We start from the raw sequence: 12,503 nt of genomic DNA, 5'->3' as shown, positions 1-12,503 counted from the left end.
CAGCACCGAATATCTTTGAAAACTTACCATATGTTTTGCAAATTTTAACCTATGGAAACATTATTTATACACTGTTAATTGCGATACTTTATTTAGGTATGATACGATTAATTATAGTCAATCTTTATTATTAATATTATAAACCAGAGTTTTTGTTTGAACGCGTTAAACTCGGGAACTTCTGGTTCGAATTATAGAATTACTTTAGTGTTGCATTGCTGTACCTAAATAATGAATAATAAATTATATGTATGATATGTATGTATATACACGACATGTATGTATGTATATTGACGACCTCGGTGGTCTAGCGGTCTAGCACACCGCTTTACGTCCGATGGTCGCGGGTTCGATTCTTCGCACGGCACAAACATTTGTATTCATGAGTATGATTGTTTGTATCGGTCTAGGTGTTTTCTATGTATTATATGGATGTATTTACAAAAAAAATATCTATATATGTATCAGTTATCTAGTACCCATAACACAAGCTTTAGCTAGCTTAACTTGGGTCTAGATAGCGCTGTGTGAATTGTCCTGAGATTATTATACTAGCTGTCCCGGCAAACGTTGTTTTGCCTTAAAATAAAAATAAAAATTTAGGGTTGGAATACCCTTAACATTTAGGGGGATGAAAAATAGATGTTGGCCGATTCTCAGACCTACTCGATAGGCTCACAAAATTTCATGAGAATCGGTCAAGCCGTTTCGGAGGAGTATGGGAACGAAAACTGTGACACGAGAATTTTATATATAAGATTATATTATACAAAAATCAAATAGATGAATTTAAAATTTAAAAATATATGTAATGGTATCAGTTATCTAGTGCCCATAACACAAGCTTTAGCTAGCTTAAAATGGGTCTAGATAGCGCTGTATGAACTGTCCTAAGATTATTATTATTATAAAAAAATGTGTAATTAACTACCCGTTCGTTCCTATTAGGCTATCTACCCTTAAACTAAAGTCATGACGCCATTAATAGTTTCAATAATCAGAGTTTTTAATTTCTAATTTCGTCGTACATTTAAACTTATCAAATTTTGGGACCTGTCTAGGTACAAAAACTGTAAGCTTAAATTAAACCATAATACATAGTTATTTGTGGATCAAATTAATATGTCCTTACTTAACTTGATTTAGATTGCATCTGGCGCAGCGGACGTTAATTCCTCCGGAATTTAATATCGTTCGAGTCAACGATGTTGGGAAATACCTTTGCGCCCGAACCCTGGCATTTCTCAGGCGTTCTTAATATTCTCACATCTTCGATTTACATATTAATATTGCGTGTACAGTCATATTCTCTCTTACACGTAGGTACTAGATTTAAATGGAAACTCTAACAGTTTTATTAGTTATAAGATACACTAACATTTTTTATTAATCTGTAATTTGGTTTCGGTATGGAGATTCTTATCTATAAAATATAATTAATTGTTAACTGATGATTTTAATAAGAATGAACTAAATTTTATGAAAATGGGTAGATAACACGAAAATAGGTTTTTGATTTTAAAACACCAGTTATTTTGCATATTAAATTAAGTCGGGCTGACCAAGGTAATTTTGAAAAATCTCGTTGGTATTCAAAGCTAATTCTTATTTACCTACATATAAATTTATTACTGAACTTTTAACCAATTTTGATTGAATAAAAATTTAATCAATGTATTTATTTTGTCATAATAATCTTAAGAAACGATAGACATTTTCTTCCTGTCTGTACTTGCTCAATAACATTCCAATGCCCCAGGCCGAGAGAGACGTGATTATTTCAGAGCCAAGATGGCGCCTCCATGACTACCTTCTTCATTATCGTCTCTACTTCTGAAGAAAACGTTCATACACAGTGCTCAAAACGAGTTTACAAAATTATATTTTGTGTAAAGTTATTCTAAAAATGCATGCCAAATATATAATCGTACTATTATCATTCCTTGTATGTTCTAATTATTCATTTTCAATTCCTGAAAAAGCAGGTACAGATACTTTCATTAATTTTAATGTAAAATTGAATATCGTTACTAAATTAAAATTTTAACATTTCCGTTCCTTAGCAGAAGTCGAACTAGCAGAAAGTGAATCAGTGTTAGACCCGCATGGCGAAGTATTACTTAAGTGGAGAGTAGATTATTCAAGCCAAAAAATTCAATTCGAAATAAAATTGTTAGAAAAGGCATCACCATTCAGTTGGTTCGCATTAGGGTTTTCAGACCGAGGTGATCTTGAAAATGCTGATGTATGCCTGCTGTGGACTGACTACAAAGGCCATGACCATTTCGAGGTAAGTAGGTAGTAGTTAATATTTGATTATTTATTTGTTAAAATAATTTTAAAAAATGTGTGAAGAAATAATAATGCATTATTATTAAAAATGTCATACTCGTGAACGCAAATTACTTAGAGGATAACCAGACTTATAGCATAATTGGATAATGTGGAACTTGGTTTAGTTTTTAATAACATCAATAAAATTAAATAAATGTTAGGCAAAATGCCTCCTGCATTTGGAATGCCATTATCTCCACCTAACTCAATAGACAGACAGAGGTAGGCCTAACGTATATATCATGTACATTATTATAAAAAAAACTTACAGCAATATAAATTTAATATTATTTTGCATATTTTTATTTTCAGGATATGCACAGTGATGAGAGTGGAAAATTAATTCGTGATAAAAAACAGGATTGTAAAGGATTTCACTTGAATAGTCAATCCAGAAGTATATTTTTTGAAAGATTTTTCGATACATGTGACCGTGATGATTACGTCATTGAGGTGTCTTATTTTTCTATTTATTATAAGTCGCAATAGTGGCAAACGAGCCTACGAATTATTTGATGATATATATTCTAGTTAGTACATCATAATTGCATTTAAGCATGTACCTTATTACAGTTGACGCTAAATTACTCTTTTTTATACATACAATGGTGGCAATCAAGCATACGGCCCATCTGATCCTAAACGGTTACAGTAGCCTACGTGTGCGTTGCCGACCCTTAAGAAACCTTATTATTACCTTATACCCTTCTCGAAATATCCCGTGCTGCAATCCTAAGAGAAAACCTGGCTAGGAAAATCAGTCCACAATCTAAATGAACGCGAAAGGAAGCTTCTGTATACTAGTACTAGACACTTAGAATTATCACTCAAAATTTGATTTTACGACTATTGAAAGAACCATTTAAGACTATTGAAGCATTACCTGCAACATAAAATATTTGCTCAATTTCAGAGTAGATACTGAATTTTCTATGAATTTCTCTAAACTAATTATGTAATAGATTATACTTTCAGGATGGTACTACTCACGTAATTTGGTCTCGAGGGATAGATAAACTATTTACATCGAAAGGTTTGTGTATAACATGTACAGCAAAGGAAAACCGAGGTTTTATAAGAGTGCGATTGCTAACGCCGCCGGCTGGTTTGAAGAATAGTGCTCTTCAGGTTCATATTACTAACAACAATTTAAAAGTACCAGACGGTGACACAACATATTGGTGTAAAGTAGTGAAACTACCCGATTTCATAACACGAACACCACATCACATTATTCAGGTACAGCCTATATTATGATTATCAACATTAAAATGAGAAAAGATTTTATATTGAATAATCTGAAAAAACTTGAATCTTTTTAAAAATTCTTTCACATATTAAATTAATTACATTATCAACTAGTAGCTGATATAGACTGTCTATTTTATAAAAAGAAAATGCCTGGAATAATTGCACCCCTAATAATAAGATCGGCTTTCTACAAAGTCGTCTTGTGGTAGGTACATATTTTGGCCGCCAAGTCGACATTGTAACCTACACTGACAGGATAAACCTTGTCGAATCAACGATTTCAATATTTTCAAAACAGGAATGTACGCTTGAAAAGTCTTATCGATGTGAATGAAGTAAGAAATAACAATAGTGCTTAGGAATTTCTACCCATAATTAAATTCTTGGCTTCTGCGAATGACACTTGTTTTACTTAGTCCAGTCTGTATGGTACCTAGTGTGAAGATGGTATTTATTTTTTTACAGTTTCAATCAACCATTACTCTAGGCAATGAAGGTTTAGTTCATCATATGGAACTTTTTTATTGCGATGCTGATCCCAGTTTGGACATACCGACATACGAGGGTAGTTGTTTTGCTCCTGATCGACCAGAAATCACAAAAACATGTTCAAAGGTATATTTAAAATAAATTCTGTTCACGTGTAAACGTGTCTAATGAATGATTATTATTTTTTACAGACTTTAGAAATGTAGAAAATTATTAATTTGTATATTGTATTCAGTAAAAATGATTTTTTCTATTGGAAAGGTATACATGTATACCTACTTTCATATTAGTCCCACAAAATTTTAATGGAAACATTCAGTTGTTTGGTTTTTAAATGAAAATAATGTATGGAAACGGATGGTTTTGTAATATTCTTATTTTACTAACAGGTGAAGGCGGCATGGGCCATGGGAGCACCACCTTTTGTTTATCCAAAAGAAGCTGGATTACCTATAGGAGGTCCTAATAATAACAAGTATGTAATGTTGGAAGTGCATTATAATAATCCTGCGTTGAGAAAAGGTAATCATCGACTTACCTACTTATCATCGACATAATAATTGATACTATAAATAGGAACAATTTTGACGTCAAAAAGAACCTTTTTTAAAAACATGCTCTTACTATGTAATAATACATAACAAAATATACTTTGATGCCTGTAGATCATAGATATGATGCAATTCTCACGTCATCACGTATCGCCCGTAGAACCCAGTATGTGGTCTCATTTCGAAAGTCTTAAGATTTTATCCCTGTAATTTTACTGCCCTGTAATGTCACCTTACTGTTACCGTAATGTTACCTTAGGTGCCCACGCAGACTTTGTACGAAGTTTGAATGTATGTACCACTTGTTCAAAATAGTACGCAAATAGAAAGTTTTACTCTATATAAATGTATATATTAATACATGAGCCAACATTTTGTACTCCTTTTTACGAAAATTGCGCCTATGGAGTATGAAATTTCGCATTTTAAAATAAAGTACAAAAAATACATTAATCAATAAAAAATATTAGACACGACCATGTATGTGACACACACACATATAGGTACATATACTTACTCTTTTTATTTGATTGTTATTGTTGGCTCAAAGATTTTTTTGTACTTACTTTTTATTACGATCGAATTTCGACCACTAGGAAGATTTAACTAGCCAACAATCAAATTAATGATAAATATTTTGGTTCCATTTCAGATTGGGTGGATAGTTCAGGGATCACTATACATGTAACTTCACATAAGCGTCAATACGATGCCGCTATTATGGAGCTTGGTCTGGAATATACAGATAAAATGGCCATCCCTGGTGGACAGAAGGCATTCCCCTTAACTGGTTATTGTATACCCCAATGCACAGGCGTGGTAATTTTTTCTTGTGTAACTAATATGACCACTCGTGGTGATTTATAATGTGGGAAGGGGTTATTTGTAATGTAAACTATGACAGCGTCAAATGGCGTCAGTATAATCGTATTATTGACAGATGACGTCATTTTCACTACGTTACATATGAAAATCGTTGCGATCGAAGTTAGATAATTAGCCCACTGATGACCCCATTGTTAGCAATGTATTAATGTGTGTAGATATTATGTCAGATTGATCTTTACGCGGTTCCCCTGGAAACAAACCTGATAAATTCCTGGTGAATTTATCACAATGGGCTGACTGACTTGTTCTCATATTCATCTTATCATGCTCCACTTGAGCTCCGTCAGGGTAAACCGGTAGCGCTGACTGGTGCACTATTCCATTATGAACAATTTTTAAAAAAATGTCGTTTATAGACAAGAAGGACGTTACAAAATTTGTGATGATCGCAGGTTTTTTTTAATGGGTGATAATAGAATAGTGCCGCCTGCGCTAACGGTATACGTTTTCGAGGCGTTAGTCAAGGATGATAGGATGAGCATGAAGTTTGGCCAGTTAACCTATAGTGATGAATTCACCAGGAATCACCATTGCTAATAATCCCTCATGATGCTACTAGTATCCCACATACCCCTCAGGTTCTGTCTTGAAGACATAGTAGTCAGTATCATTGCTTCGTACCTTGTAATTTGACTACCCTATCTCACCCTTTATATCAGCTTCTTATGGTGAAATTGTTATGTAATAGAAAAGAAAAAAGTAAGTAAGTAAGTAAGAACCTATTAACGCAGATGAAGCATATCTGAGCTGTAGTAATTTTAACTTTATTGCTATAATTATAGGGTCTACCAGATCGTGGAATCGTAGTATTTGGAAGTCAGCTTCATACGCATTTAACCGGTATAGCAGTTTGGACGCGACACTCCCGTCATGGAGTCGAATTGCCATTACTCAATAAGGATATGCACTACTCAACACATTTTCAGGAAATTAGGATTTTACATAAACCTGTACAAGTTTTGCCGGTAGGTAAAAAAATGAAAGTATTTTTTTAAATTTACACAGAGTCAGCTTATACTAATACTACGGTTATACAAAAATAAATATTAATTATACCCCTTGACGATAATATATATATAAACTCACAGACAGACCGCCGATACAAACAATCGTATCATACTCGTCACAATCGTCATACTCGGGAATACGAGTGTTTGTACCAAGCGTATGTAGGCATATGTCGGTAAGTAGGTATGTACCTACTTGTAAATACCTATTTTTTTCGAACAACAACCAAAAGCAACAAACCCTGACATGGCGCCGGCGTGACTTCGCCGTATGGCTGCATGCATATCAATTTATACACACAATTAGAAAAATCACAGGATATTACCATCTCTCATTTATTTTTATTGAGTTTATTTGAGAGACCGATATTTCGGCAGTGTTTCAACCGCCATGATCACGGGTAAACAAAAGAGTAGCGGGTATATAAAATCATTCATGGACAGACATATTCGTCTACCTTCACACGTCTTCGTATGTTGCTACTATTGCAACTCGCTCAATACTCATCTCGGCAAACTGTAAACTGTGAAACTAAGATACTGTTTTTATTTTATTATATTTTAATAATTACAGGGTGACTTTTTAGAGACAACCTGTTTATATAACACTGTAGATAAAGAGAATGCTACAATTGGCGGGCATGCGATCACTGATGAAATGTGTGTCAACTACATACATTACTATCCCGCTACACATCTGGAGGTTTGCAAGAGCGCCGTCTCTAATATTGCTCTTGAGAATTATTTTAAATTTGAACATCGGCAAGTATTTCGTTTACTCACCATTAATAGTACAATTTTATTCAAGGAAGTACCTGGGTGACCAAGCTTCGCTAGAATTTTCTTTAATAGTATTGCAATTTTATTCATGATAGTAGGTATTTGGATGACCAAGCTATACTCGACTTTTTTTTAAATTCTTTTCATTCTATAGAGACGATACTATACGTACAAAATTTGAAAACAAAACGCTAAATAAAATACAATACATTTTTGTTTACCTAATACCTACTTATATTATTGTAAAAAATTGGGGACATTTTCTAGGAAACCTAAGTTATATAGTTTTACCTATAATATTGCTATCACTGTGTGTGTAGTGCTATATAAGTGCTATATAGCTCTGTCTATAACACAGGTAGATATAGATAAACATAAAGAAATCAACATCGAAAATTCAAGTAACATACCTAATTTTGATCCATATCATAAATGTCGTTTCTATATCGTTATTTTCTTAAGTAAGTAGTAAACTTAATATCATACATAGTAATCATACAGAACATATTTTTATATTTCAGGTGGGATAATATGTCTGTTTCGTACAAATCGCCCCCACGATACAATTACTTAGCAATCAGTCCATGGACGCCGTTGAGGGTTAATACTTTGAACAGTCTCTATATTGAATCACCAATATCTATGCAATGTAACAAATCGGATGGTAATAGATTTCAGGTATATTTCATTAATATTCAATACTCAATATTTGTACGCTTCGTATAAGCATATTTTGTATTTATCCCTTATGATATTTGCCATGATTTAATTAATTTTAATTAATTGTACTTCTATTGTACCCAAAATCGTTCAGGAATAAATCACTTATCTTTATTATTATAAGTATAATACAAATATAAAATATTGTAGTACCTATTTAAATTATTCGATTTATATTAAAAATACCTTTCGGACTGTTGTCACAGATAGAGTGATATGACTTCATTTTAGTGAGCATATTTGAATCCAATATGACAGGAGGCGAGCGTCGGGAGCGGATTAATTTCGGTTATTATCGGTGTTTCCATCACCGGAGAATCAGTCAAACATATTAATGGACACGCGAAGTCTTTGGCTAGATTCAAGCCTTAATTGTGGTCCAATTGGGAGAATAAATATTATTTTAAGGGGTGATAATTGAATGGTGCACTCGACTGCGCTAACAGTATACGCTGGCGAGGCGTTAGTGAAGGATGATAGAATGAGCATGAAGTTTGGCCAGTTAGCCTATCCTGATAAATTCACCAGGAATCACCATTGCTAATAATCCCTCATGATGCTACCCTATCTCACCCTTTATATCAGCTTCTTGTGGTGAAGTTGTCATGTAATAGATAAGAAAGAAGTACCTATCAACGCCCTACCTATTAGGCCCGTTAGCTCAACGTGACGAATTCACCAGGACTTTGCTAAGGGGGTCACCCAAGAAGGATGATAGGATGATAATGAAATCAGGGCAGTTAGCAAATTGTGCCCTATTCGCCAGATATTATATTAACGGTGGTATCCAGAGGGGGCCCGTGTGTCAACTTGGCAATGCAGTCATATATCCCCGTTACTAACTCATTTAAGGATAGTAAACGACTAGTATACACTATTTATTGTCTATAATCTGAATACTTAGTTTTATAAATATATTTTTTTTCGTTACAGGGTGATTGGGAAGGAATACCAATTCCCAGAATTCGAGTTCCTTTGAATATTGAGCCCCGATTGTGTCCCGATGTTCTCAACGGCGTCGAATAAAACTACAATAACACTAACAATTACTTACTCATACTCGTACAAACAAGAAAACCAATATTACTAAATACATATTAAAAGTATGTTGAATTAACTTGTGATAAACATTATTCTAACTTTAAATATGTCATCGGTACGTATATCTAATAAAATACAAATATAAAATAAGAATTATAAAACTAATTACTGTTTTTTATTTATCCTATCAATATTTTTTATCTTGGATTTTCTGATTTTTTGAGGTAGAGGTAAAATTAAAAAAATATGTATAGTAATGGATTACTAGAAGCGCCATCGCAAATGACCGAACCATATTAGAATATCAGGTGAAATTCATTCAAAATGTACAAGAGGTTGTCTAATTCTCAGAACAATTACTTAAATCCCTCTCTAGACGAAATTCAATTTTGTTTGAATACTACTTATATGCAAATTCATTAGTGATGATGCTAGATTTAGGCATAGAGTGCCATAGAGTTAATAGTATAAATAGTTTAGAAAAGTCCAAATTTGGTAGTGCAGGAAGTCAGATTAAAATATTTCTATAATGTTAACCCTTATTTCTTTTTTGTATAGCTTTTACTACACTACGTTAATCAATGATACCAGATATGGATGGGAAACATATATTTTAGGAGTTTATAAAATAAAATGCTAGTATTACAGATGCCGATACATATTTTAGAATAGTAACTAATACTTCATATGCCTTCTACCAAAAAACACCTACATTAGTATATCACAATAAATAATGATATTGTAAATTGTATAATTTTTTAATTGATTACGAAAACAATATGTTTGTTGTTTGACACACGATAAGGATTTTTTATTACGTAATTATAATAATTTATTAAAAATTATAGAGAAAATTGTAGATAAACGGCATTAGATGTTCTTGTTCTTTCTCAATTCTACAGTAATAAATTCGATGTGATTTTTGGAATTTCTTGATTTAAATATGGTAACACTGAATTGACGTTTCACAATTTACTTTTCTTTACAAACACGAGCAACCGATAATTTATTTTTTCCTTATATTACTTCCGTGTACTATTTCTGCTACAATCAAGACAACATGTCCAATGATTATGGTTTTAATAGTGACGATTCCCCCAATAAAACCAATTCTCATTTACAACTCCCAAGCCCCATAATTACGAGACGGAACCGTACTGCGTCAACGTAAGTTATTCATTTTGTTTATATTATAGAAATTATTTAAATTATTTTTATGTCGACTTTATATTTTAATAATTAATTACAGATCGGATAGAGCTTTAGTTAACCCATTGGAAAGTGGGAAAATCAAATCATTTTGTCGCGAAAAAGGTCATGGTTTTGTTACACCGGAAAAAGGAGGCGCCGACATTTTCGTACATATCTCTGAGTGAGTAAGCTTATTTATTAAATCTCTTGGAAGTATTCTGTTTAAACTCTATTAACCTTAATAATACCATAGATATAATTACATTGTTTATTATTCTTGGCGCCCTATCGCAAAATTCTATAATGATTGCTTCAACCGTCATCATAAGATTTGTTATATCTGTAGTATGAAGAAGGACATATGACAATTCTAACTCTAGTCAGTTAATATATCCTGGTCACATGAACAAAGACAAGAAAAACTATTAATGTTATAATTATTTGGTATATATCATGAATCTTGAATCATGAATGATGGTTATAATATCATGAATCTTTATCAAGAAAGACCAACTCAACTTATTGGATTAAAAATATTGTCAGAGATTTGCTGAGGTTTTAATTTTATAATGTTGTGTACAATGAACCATGTGACCATTCAAATAAGATATAGTAACTTCACTTTAACATTGAGCATAGTTTGACCTCGAGATAGTTATGTTTACATTCCTCATTACAAATTACTTATGTAGCATGTATATTGTTATTAAAACAATGTGTGGCATTATTCAATTATCACAAAGAGTGTAACTCCAAACTTTTTGTGTATTATTGATTCATCATTTAATTCAATAATGTTTGAAAAGGTATTGAATAAAAAGAGCATGCACAGGCAATAAAAATTTGAAGTTATCATTAGCCATTCGAACATTTTGACACAGATCTGTGCATCCCTGTTAAGCCATATTACCGTTTTGTCACAGATCTGTGCAAGCAAAACCGTGACTTCTTTTTAACCAATTTAGTCCTTATTTGAAACAAAATATTCATCCTCTTCACTTTCTGGTGCTGTGACAAATGACAGACATTTGAAAGGTTAATAACTCATCAACTAATAAATGCTGCTCAGACTTTGCGGAATGTGTAGAGTACATAATATAAATAATTATTGATATCAATTTCTTTTTAATTTGGATTCTATATGTTACAGTATCTATTTGAGAGAAGAGTATATATATAAAAGTGTAATAGTATCCTATTACATGGCATAGTTATCTACTACAAATATATATTTTATTTGCCATAGCGTCTAATGAAATGATATTATTGAGAATATAACTCAATTTGTAAAAACATAAAAGCTGAATTTGTGTAAATAATGAATACAAAATTTAGGTTCTCATGTATTTTGTGTTTCATTTCATTTTTAAATAAATTTGCACTATATTATAATAGGCTAATTGTGCTTATATGAAGTTTTAGTTCATAGAAAATAACTACTATGTTTATATTACAGTATTGAAGGTGAGTTTGTTCCACTGCCTGGTGATGAGGTAATATATCGCCTCTGTCCAATCCCACCCAAATTTGAGAAGAATCAAGCAGTGCATGTACGTATAGTGCACCTCACACCAGAAAAACACCTCAAATGGGATCAACCACCTCTGTAACATTCCAAGTCAAGTCCACCAAGCATACATTACCTGAACCGTTTACAAGATATTTTGCATATAATCTGATGTTGTATATGTTCCCTTAAATATACTCTCCAATTCCTGTATCAGTTAACAAAGTTTCAAGTTGCACAAAATGTGTTCACAAACATATCATGTTTTGGTGGATGATAAGGAAAGGTGTGTCTTTGAACACCTGTGAAGAAATGGAACTTTGTCAATTGTACATCTTATATAAATATTAATAATATTGACCGGTGAGTTAAAAAAAATGCAATTAATTTTAATCAAAATATTTATGGTTGTATGAAAGTTGTATTGATCTATCTATGGATCAATCTATTTGTCCATTTTATTATTTTTTAATGATATTTTATTCATAAATGACATAGTATGGTGATAAATTATCTTGTAAAACGGCTGCTTTTAAGTATTATGATTTTTAATGTAATTAATGATCTGAATGAACAAATATTTTTAAGAGAATGACTTACTTATAAATATATTACATTCAAGTTAGCTGTGACAGAAAAAATAATAAAATGGACATAATATGTACCTATTAATTCAGTATTGGCAAATGAAAGTGAGAAGCCAACATGTGGTGCTAAATTTTCGAAGGTTTTACCATCGTATTA

General features: G+C 32.2%; 2 protein-coding genes across 2 annotated transcripts; both read left to right on the top strand.

Moving 5' to 3' along the window:
- Positions 1 to 1,903: 1,903 nt before the first annotated feature.
- LOC131846669 (tyramine beta-hydroxylase) lies at positions 1,904 to 9,170 on the top strand. Its single transcript, XM_059196011.1, has 11 exons — positions 1,904 to 1,985; positions 2,064 to 2,290; positions 2,647 to 2,787; positions 3,310 to 3,573; positions 4,051 to 4,200; positions 4,464 to 4,596; positions 5,278 to 5,444; positions 6,296 to 6,478; positions 7,095 to 7,282; positions 7,822 to 7,978; positions 8,954 to 9,170. Exons 1-11 carry the CDS (start codon positions 1,907 to 1,909, stop codon positions 9,044 to 9,046), a joined length of 1,782 nt encoding a protein of 593 aa, XP_059051994.1. The 5' UTR covers positions 1,904 to 1,906; the 3' UTR covers positions 9,047 to 9,170.
- An 847-nt stretch (positions 9,171 to 10,017) lies between these two features.
- LOC131846674 (cold shock domain-containing protein CG9705) lies at positions 10,018 to 12,072 on the top strand. The gene is made up of 3 exons (XM_059196015.1): positions 10,018 to 10,228; positions 10,311 to 10,433; positions 11,709 to 12,072. The coding sequence occupies exons 1-3, from the start codon at positions 10,122 to 10,124 to the stop codon at positions 11,860 to 11,862; spliced, it is 384 nt and encodes a 127-aa protein (XP_059051998.1). The 5' UTR covers positions 10,018 to 10,121; the 3' UTR covers positions 11,863 to 12,072.
- Positions 12,073 to 12,503: the final 431 nt, after the last annotated feature.

Source organism: Achroia grisella, unplaced genomic scaffold (assembly GCF_030625045.1).
Source record: "Achroia grisella isolate CSIRO2021 unplaced genomic scaffold, CSIRO_AGI_Agris_v1 utg512, whole genome shotgun sequence".
Taxonomy (NCBI): Eukaryota; Metazoa; Arthropoda; class Insecta; order Lepidoptera; family Pyralidae; genus Achroia; species Achroia grisella.
The sequence above is the reverse complement of the archived record's forward strand: the minus strand, read 5'-3'. Positions and strand labels throughout refer to the sequence as shown.

Bases quoted from the DNA above. Each gene is read 5' to 3' on its own strand.
- LOC131846669 (XM_059196011.1), top strand. From the start codon at position 1,907: ATGCATGCCAAATATATAATCGTACTATTATCATTCCTTGTATGTTCT. The intron at 2,291-2,646 runs GTAAGTAGGTAG...TTTTATTTTCAG, and splicing joins AAGGCCATGACCATTTCGAG to GATATGCACAGTGATGAGAG. The intron at 4,597-5,277 runs GTAATCATCGAC...GTTCCATTTCAG, and splicing joins TAATCCTGCGTTGAGAAAAG to ATTGGGTGGATAGTTCAGGG.
- LOC131846674 (XM_059196015.1), top strand. From the start codon at position 10,122: ATGTCCAATGATTATGGTTTTAATAGTGACGATTCCCCCAATAAAACC. The intron at 10,229-10,310 runs GTAAGTTATTCA...AATTAATTACAG, and splicing joins CGGAACCGTACTGCGTCAAC to ATCGGATAGAGCTTTAGTTA. The intron at 10,434-11,708 runs GTGAGTAAGCTT...TTTATATTACAG, and splicing joins ATTTTCGTACATATCTCTGA to TATTGAAGGTGAGTTTGTTC.